This window comes from Rhinatrema bivittatum, chromosome 8 (assembly GCF_901001135.1).
Source record: "Rhinatrema bivittatum chromosome 8, aRhiBiv1.1, whole genome shotgun sequence".
Lineage (NCBI taxonomy): Eukaryota > Metazoa > Chordata > Amphibia > Gymnophiona > Rhinatrematidae > Rhinatrema > Rhinatrema bivittatum.
The window spans coordinates 137,431,123-137,440,285 of NC_042622.1; the positions used below are offsets into that span (position 1 = coordinate 137,431,123).

Sequence of the window (9,163 nt, forward strand, 5' to 3'; positions counted from 1 at the left end):
GCAATTAATAGCAGTGGCTATTCCCTAAGTAAAATTGATTAATAGCCATTAATGGACTTCTCCTCCAAGAACGTATCCAAACCTTTTTTGAACCCAGCTACACTAACTGCACTAACCACATCCTCTGGCAACAAATTCCAGAGCTTTATTGTGCGTTGAGTGAAAAAGAATTTTCTCTGATTAGTCTTAAATATGCTACTTGCTAACTTCATGGAATGCCCCCTAGTCCTTCTATTATTCGAAAGTGTAAATAACCGAGTCATATCTACTCGTTCAAGACCTCTATCATATCCCCCCTCAGCCGTCTCTTCTCCAAGCTGAACAACCCTAACTTCTTCAGCCTTTCCTCATAGGGGAGCTGTTCCATCCCCTTTATCATTTTGGTTGCCCTTCTCTGTACCTTCTCCATCGCAACTATATCTTTTTTGAGGTGCGGCGACCAGAATTGTACACAGTATTCAAGGTGCAGTCTCACCATGGAGCGATACAGAGGCATTATGACATTTTCCGTTCTATTAACCATTCCCTTCCTAATAATTCTTAACTTTCTATTTGCTTTTTTGACTGCTGCAGCACACTGAGCCGACAATTTTAAAGTATTATCCACTATGATGCCTAGATCTTTTTCCTGGGTGGTAGCTCCTAATATGGAACCTAACATCGTGTAACTACAGCAAGGGTTATTTTTCCCTATATGCAACACCTTGCACTTGTCCACATTAAATTTCATCTGCCATTTGGATGCCCAATCTTCCAGTCTTGCAAGGTCCTCCTGTAATGTATCACAGTCTGCTTGTGATTTAACTACTACTCTGAATGATTTTGTATCATCCGCAAATTTGATAACCTCACTCGTCATATTCCGTTCCAGATCATTTATATATATATATATATTGAAAAGCACAGGTCCAAGTACAGATCCCTGAGGCACTCCACTGTTTACCCTTTTCCACTGAGAAAATTGACCATTTAATCCTAATCTCTGTTTCCTTTTAACCAGTTTGTAATCCACGAAAGGACATTGCCTCCTATCCCATGACTTTTTAGTTTTCATAGAAGCCTCTCATGAGGGACTTTGTCAAACACCTTCTGAAAATCCAAATACACTACATCTACCGGTTCACCTTTATCCACATGTTTATTAACCCCTTCAAAAAAATGAAGCAGATTTGTTAGGCAAGACTTCCCTTGGGTAAATCCATGTTGACTGTGTCCCATTAAATCATGTCTTTCTATATGCTCTATGATTTTGATCTTGAGAATAGTTTCCACTATTTTTCCCGGCACTGAAGTCAGGCTCACTGGTCTATAGTTACCCGGATTGCCCCTGGAGCCTTTTTTAAATATTGGGGTTACATTGGCCACCCTCCAGTCTTCAGGTACAATGAAGGATTTTAATGATAGGTTACAAATTTTAACTAATAGATCAGAAATTTCATTTTTTAGTTCCTTCAGAACCCTAGGATGCATACCATCTGGTTCAGGTGATTTGCTACACCTACTCTTTGAAGATTTAAAGAGTCTCCCATTTCCCAATGTCCACCTTAGGTCATGGATGTGCAAAACTCTACTGCTGGTTAAGCGAGTTATCCTTAAGAATTGGCTATCCTCAGAAGTACCCTCTATGGCGCAATTGAAAGTTGCTCTCCTGGAATTATGTACCATGGAATTCTACATTGAAAAGGTAGATATCACGGTCAAACAAAGTCTTTTTGGTTACCTGGCAAGGGTATTTACATACCTTACCCCACAAAACCCGTAGTTTCACATGAACCCTCAGACCTGATGCGATGTACATCTATAATCGAATGCATACTTGGGTTGGCAGACTCTTCCATACATCCACCCCCTGCAATCTACAGTCATGTCTACCTGTGCTGAGGTGAGGGGAGAGGGTTGGGGAGTTGGAGGAAGGGAGACCTGTTTAGCTGTTTAGTTGTACTGTGTTGATTCTGTACTTGGAGGGTGAGGGTGTGAAGAAGCAACGCCCTCCCCTCATCCCGATCTGTTTGTACCGCTTAATTAATGTGAAAATCAATAAAACAGTTGAAACATAAAATCCACCTGAGATGTAATTTTCAGTGAAATTGGAGCAGATGGGGGAAGATTGGACTGGAGAGGGAGGAAAATCACATCTCTCTGTCTCACAGTATCACATGATCTTTGATATTATCTTAACAAGGTCCAACCCAAGGGTTTGAATGCAGAAATAGAGTGATATATTTGCTTTAATATGAGTATCTGTCATCTGATATGTATTGATAAAGCTGAATGTTTTTGAGCTCTGACGTGCACTTATTTGATTAGTTACAGGCAGATATGAAACAGTGACGAGGTCATCAATGTCACTGCACTCACCATCTTGACACTTTTTTGAGCAGACATAGGGCAGGATTGAATAACGAGAAATGCTACTGCCATAGGGAACCCTTAGAAGACATCATAACTATCCCCTGAAGAAGGAAGCACTCCTTCTGAAACATGGACCATGTAGAGAGTTTTGGGTGCCTTTTTATAAGGCACATGAAGTGAGTGTGTTGGACTTACATCTTGATCCAAAGTCATCTGACGTAAAGCTAAGTAAACTTTTAAATGCATATAAAAAAAATTTGTTTTATAAAAAACATTAAAAATATTTTTACAAATAAGACAGGACCAATGATTATGCAAAGGGCATGGCAATGATTTAATTGCTCATTGATCCTGGTGATGTTTTGCCCCTATATATGATGGCCCTATAAGATATTTAGAGTCTATTACAGTGCACAGTTGCAATAAAAGTAGTTACATTAGAGTATGGCTTTTGCTAATAATAATGATTAAAATATTAAAACATAAGTGGTGGAACTTTATTTTGTGGTTTACTGACTGGTAGAATCATAATCCACTGACTAACTACTGCAGCTGTCTCCTCTTCTATTGCTTCTGCCTACACAGAACACTCCTCTGGGATATAAATTCATAAGTTTGTTTGTTTTTTTAAATCATTAATAATCACTCTCTGAACTGAAACTGGGCCACCTTCATTTCCCGATGCAGGTAGGCATTTGCTCATAAGAGTTAAACCTGAGGAAAGAGCCTAAATCCCAATGCTCTTCACACGTTTTAGCTGGGGAAATGCATTATCTTCCATAAGATGTTGGAAATTTAAAATCTTACATAAAAGACATTTCAAAATTGTACAAGCAAACCTCCTTGCTGGCTTTGTGTACTTTTGATATTGGTGCATAAATTTACTGTGGGGTTCATTTAAGGCAAAAGAAAAAGATTCCAGAAAGTGTCTTGCTGTAATTAGCTTGGGGGCGGGAGACCCTGAGCCTAGCAGGGGTCTATCAGGTCCTTAGTATTCTAGTCTGCGGTGAAGAGCCAAGAGACAGGAAGTACTGAAGTTTCAGTGTCCAGCTAAGGAAAAACTATTTATTAATTTATAAGGATGGCAGGAAACTTGAATCAAACAGTTATCAAGAAGGGCCCTGAAATTGGTGGTTGGTGGAACAGATACGTATGGGAAAATAAGTGTGGGAGCTTGCTGGGCAGACTGGATGGGCCGATTGGTCTTTTTCTGCCATCATTTCTATGTTTCTATGTATTATTTGACCTTTTTACTAGCCTTTTCAATTTAAGAAGATATGATTACATGTAGCTGTCATTTGTATATAAATTATAAGTGGAAATACTAATGCAACAATGTCAAGGAAACCCTCTGGGAAATAAAATGGATCCTTTGATAACCTGTGGGCCCTGGAAACTGCTCATGTTGCCTTGGGCCTCCCACACCTTCTCCTCCATTTACTCACAAAAGTCCTCTTCAGTAACTTTCTTTAGGACAATCAAACTTATAAAAATATAATTTTTACCCTGCATAAGAAAAATAGAGTGAAGCTCCTGGATGTGTTCCTTGATGTTCCACGTTTCATTAACCTTCATGGTGGCGATAGAAATTGCTTTCTGGTATTTTGCCTTGAATAAGAAATGATCCTTGGGTTCTCCTGGTATAGCCTTTGCAAAAAGATGAAGGTATTCTTTTGAGTAATAGTTTATATCTAACACAAGGTTCTTATGACTTCATCATCTTCTTTATGACCACTGGATTCTGAGAACAGCAGTAATGCTTATTCAGGACATATAACTTGCCAAGATTCTCATGTTTCCTTAGCCTTTGTCACTATTGGCTGTGTGCTAAAGTCTCTCCAATCCAGGCCCTGTAGATTAGTTTCCTCTTTCTTAAGGACATGATTGCTACAGTATATGAAACCTGGCTAGTATGGTAGAGAAGCTGGTATAGATAACATGGTATTTGTAACAACAGAAACAGAATAATAAAAAGTATGTGACAGAATTGCAGGGGAAGGTAGGGTATTTTAGATACATTTTCTGTTAGAGAGGTTGAAGGTAAGCCTTTTTTTGAGCATTGACCCATGTTGGTTAGGAAGATGATTTATGGTGGAGAGGTGCAACAAAAGCTGTGGGTACAGGCTTGTATACTGTGGCATCTGTCCAATGAAAAGGAAGAGATCCCAGAAGTGTGAAAAACCCTAAATTGGTAGTGGTAGAGTGAGAGGGAACCATCAAACATCACAGTTGGTGTACCAGTGATGGGGAAACCATCAAAATGGGTGTCCCAATTGTGGGAAGACCCCAAGACCTGATATTTTAATATTGGGGGAACACTGACTACTAGAATAATGGGAAAAACTTCATAGTTCAGACCCCAGTGATGTAAAAGTTATTGAAAAGCTGAATAAAGGGAGGTGAACTGCACCTAACTATATTCTTAGGTAGAATGATTTAAAAGCAGTATAAGGAGTTAAGATAAGGATTTGGACAGGCAGCTGAATCCATGACCTCAGAAGTGCTACCTGTCTATAAGAGGGGAGTAGAAGGAATTGTTCTCATAAAAAAAAAAAATTAATTCATGATTGAAAGATTGATGCAGGGAAGCTGGCTTTAGGAATGTTGATGATTGGGGATATATACCTGGAAGGATAAGAATCTTTACAAATGGGGTTACATATATCCTTCCATGTTGGGCACTGTGGTCCTTAGCCATCACTTTGCATCCTAATTAAACTGTTTGTGTCTTCACTTTGTTTTGTTTAACTAACTACTCTTCCCCAAAAGCAAAAATAGGTGAGAGAACCAAGATAAGCCTTGAAGGGATAAAAGTCCAAAATAAAGCAGACAACAGCATACAAGAAGACATTAAACAAAAGCAGAGAAAAGATAGTTGCCAAAGTAATTAATGGAAAAACAAGAAGAGAATGGAAGGAGATAGAGAGGGAGGCAGAGTTGTTTTATTCATTTGTTTCACTGTATGCTTAATTTGATGTTAATACTTTTTGATGCTTTTTTGTATTGTATTCTCTTATTGATGCTCAGCTAGTAGACCTTATTGTAATTTTGGAATGTGATTAAGCCTAAATAAATAAGTGTGAAAATGATCAAAGTCTTGTTAACAAAATCACAGACTTGGAGGACATCATGACTGAGGCAGACTTGGATATATGTAGTTACAAGTACTGTGCCTTGGTGTATTGGAAACCAGAATTGGCATATGGGCATCACAATCTATAATCTCTTCAGAAGAGACAGAGTAGAGAAGAGGGAGGGAAGCGCTGTTCATTACTTTAAGATCAGAATAGTGGCCACTGAAATAAAGGGAGAGTAAGGAGCAGCTGAATTACTGTGGGTTGCCCTGGAAAAACCTATGAGAAACTTTTTTGTACCTCCAATACAAGAAAAGGAAGTAATTTTGGATATAAGGGGCATCACCAGGATGGCAGGCAGAGAGCAAATCCTGCTTGTAAGTGACTTCAGTTTACTGGATATGGACTGAAGAAACCCTCCTGAAGCAACATCAGCTAGGAGTGGAGAAGTTCTAGATGCCCTACAAGGGCCATTTCTGAGGCAACTGGATCTGATACTGGCAAATGAAGACAGTGTCACTGACCTCAGGTAAAGTAAAATTTAGAGTCTAGTGATCACTGTACAGTTTGGTTCAATATTAAATTCTGGTCTCAACTGAACCATACTAAGAAGAAGGTTTTGAACTTCAGGAGGGCTAATTTCAGGGAACAACAAGAACCTATCTGCACAGTCCTTGCCACTTTTTCAAATGCTTGGTTAAGGATGGCCTCAGTCCTTCTATTGTGCGCATCCTTCAAGGCTGCTCCTTCCTCCACGGGGATAGTCTGCTTGGAGACGGCACTCTCAAGCGCATTCACTTTCTGTTCCCTGGTGGCTCTCCTGTTTACTTCTCTCTTAGGAGGTCAATGATTCTGGTGTGAAATTCCAGGCCAGTAATGGAGCCACAAGGGCACTGGTAACCGCAAGGGAGGACAAAGATGTCACTCCTTTCAAGAAATGGGCCACATCTGGATGAGCCGACAAGGAACCACCATTCACCTGACCCCTGAAACAGACAAGAGCCACTACCTGTACCTTTAAGGAATTAAGGGCCAACGTCTAAGAGCGGGGCATACAACCCACCAGGTTGCCCACATTCCTTTTAACTCCTTTGGAGGTGAGAACAAATGTTGGATCAGTGTGCCGAGCACAGAGACCAGAGGAAGCCCTACAAAAATCCTGCCTCTGTTCTTTCTTTTTTTTAAGCTTTACCTGAGCTCAGCCCATCCTGACTGAGTACAAAGTCGGTCTCCAGCTGCAGGAGGAGAGGACATATATCGTCACCACCACACTCAGCTTCCTGCACCCTCTGCCTTTCAGCTGTTTCAACAGCTAAGACCACACCAACTGAAAAACCAGCTACTGGAAAAAGGCACTAATCTGAGGGACCAAGGAAATCAACTCAGGAATTCTCAAATGGGGGAAGGACCATTTGGTATCACCGCAGAAGAGCGGGGCGAATTTTCCTTCTTTCTTCTTCTAAAACTTGAAACAATCCCCAGTAGGGAGATGCACGTCCACCATTTGCTGGAGACAGAGAATACTGGTGGGCTGATGTCACTGCAAGGGTATATATATACTGTAATGTCAGCTTTGCTCTGTCTCCATCTGCTGGTAGAAGTGCATAACTCACAGTTTCTGGATTCATCTGTCTGGACACTAAGAAATCTATTTTGGCAATTGCGTAATTCTTAAGTGCACAGTTAAACTTAGATAACACTTAAGTTCTGCTTATCTTTTACATTACAGTTCATGTGCTGTAAACAAACTGACACTGTAAACAAACCAAAGGAACAAAGAAATTATACCGTATTACTTTTTTACCTTATGTGCTAATAAATTAATTGATTACTGGGCAACAAATTTTCACAAAAGTCATGTACGGAAATGAAATTAGTCAATTCTTATACATTTCCATGTGCTAAACATGAATGTGACTCTGAAAATGCAAAATTGGCTCTAGTTTTTTTGTAATATGCAATAATATAATTACATCTTGAATTGTATGCCAATAGTAGGAGACCTACGGTTAATACCGTTTGAAAAAATGAAGTCATAGACTACGTCTTAGATTTCTTTGCTTGTCTCTTGTACACCTGTTCGGGAGCATCTCCAGCAGTAGTCAGCCAGCATGAATATTTCAAATGCTCACCCTTTCTGACTGGGCTTAATATAGTACACTGCTGACGTCAGCTTACTCGGCAGCAGCATGGCAGTAGAACCGCATTGCATCAGAAAATGATGTAATAAACTCTGGATGATGTGTGCATGATGGTATTATGCAATATGATGCAATATTACATCATTCTAGGCTTATTTACAGTCCTACTGGATAAATTTACATGACTAAACATAGAAAGTGAACTATATTAAATATCTTCAAAACGAGAGCCAATAAAAACTTTTCATGGTCATATTAGTGTTCAGCACATCAAGATACTACAGAGTAGGACCTTTTTAGGTCAGTAACACTTTCATTGTTGCCCAGTGTTACCTCAAATTGTCTGTATCTACTCCCTAAAGCTAAGGAATTCGTATTTCAACGTTATTGGTTAAATCTAATAATCTACAACAGAGACTTCCTACAGCTGGAGCTGCCACTTGAGATACATTCAGAGGTTATCCACTACAAATATTTGGGGTTACATTGATATTCCTAGAGAAGGAAATTATGTAATGGAATTTCATCAGTGTGATTGGTATGATCTGTACTCTGGAAAGTTGGTAAATGTGAGGAGGGGGTTTGGAAGATAGCTTGAGTTGTATAATAAGAGTTCAAACTGCTACCTGATGAGTTGGTGATTCTTAAAGAAGGGGCGTAGGGGAACAAAGGAAGCTTATACCAAAGACCTAAACAGGGTGAAAGAGAGAGAGTGTACCTATCCTGCATACCCCAGTCGCAGGTACATGACTAAAGAGAGGAACTAGGCAGATCACTGGCATACTAATCCTATAGGCACTTCAAGTTCTTAAAGTGCTAGGCACACACATGAGCGCAGACCCCTTCTTGGACTACAGAGGGCTGCTGTCAGAGACCCCGTCCAAGTGCACCAAGACAGGCATCCCATTACAGTATGAATGAATCAATCAATGCCCCCTTTTCTGGGACATTATTACTATATACTCACAAGATTTTTATGTCCCTCAACTGGGTTATGGCCACTGTGATCAATTTTAGCAATTACTGATTCTGGCTTATCCTTTGTTTTATGACTGCCGCCAGTCATTATAGATTAGGGTGGCTCTCTTCAGATTCTGGCTATTGCCCTGGTTTTATGGGCTTGTAGTTCAGATGCCTTTAATAGCTGCATCATCCCCAGGAATCATACCTGATTTAACAACCGTTTTGTGGACAGGGCCATTCTCTACTTGTTCTTTCATCTTTACCTTCACTTCACTGCCATGATGCATGTCCCACGTCATCTTAAATTCTGATAATCAGCGAATGCTCCATTCATCCAGTAAAGATAGACTTCTTGACATTACTCCAGGGTCTCTCTCTTCAGCCTCCTCCAGGATATACATATTATTCAAACTGATTTGTTTTCTTAATTAGGTAAGAATAGGCCGCAACCTTCAAAAGACAGGTTTTTGCTCCAGTTCTCAAAAACAAATATAAAAGAAATACTGCATTACTGGCCATCTGTTTTGTTTTTCACACATTCAAATAAACATAAATTTGTAGTTCAGTTTTATCATTATATAGTAGCAGTGGGTGTTAATTAGAAATATACTGAGGGAAAAACATGAGCATTCT

The 9,163-nt window shown here is 39.7% G+C and overlaps 1 protein-coding gene across 2 annotated transcripts in view; it reads right to left on the reverse strand.

Annotated features, from left to right (window-relative positions):
• CCDC183 (coiled-coil domain containing 183) overlaps positions 1 to 9,054 on the reverse strand; it is a 211,951-nt gene extending 202,897 nt beyond the window's left edge. For both annotated transcript variants that reach the window (XM_029614015.1, XM_029614014.1), the window contains exons 1-2: positions 8,794 to 9,054; positions 3,858 to 3,999 (exon numbers count right to left, since the gene is read on the reverse strand). In XM_029614015.1, the coding sequence (XP_029469875.1) occupies positions 3,858 to 3,999; positions 8,794 to 8,829 (178 nt within the window). In that variant the 5' untranslated portion in view covers positions 8,830 to 9,054. The remainder of the gene's footprint in view (positions 1 to 3,857; positions 4,000 to 8,793) is intronic.
• Positions 9,055 to 9,163: the final 109 nt, after the last annotated feature.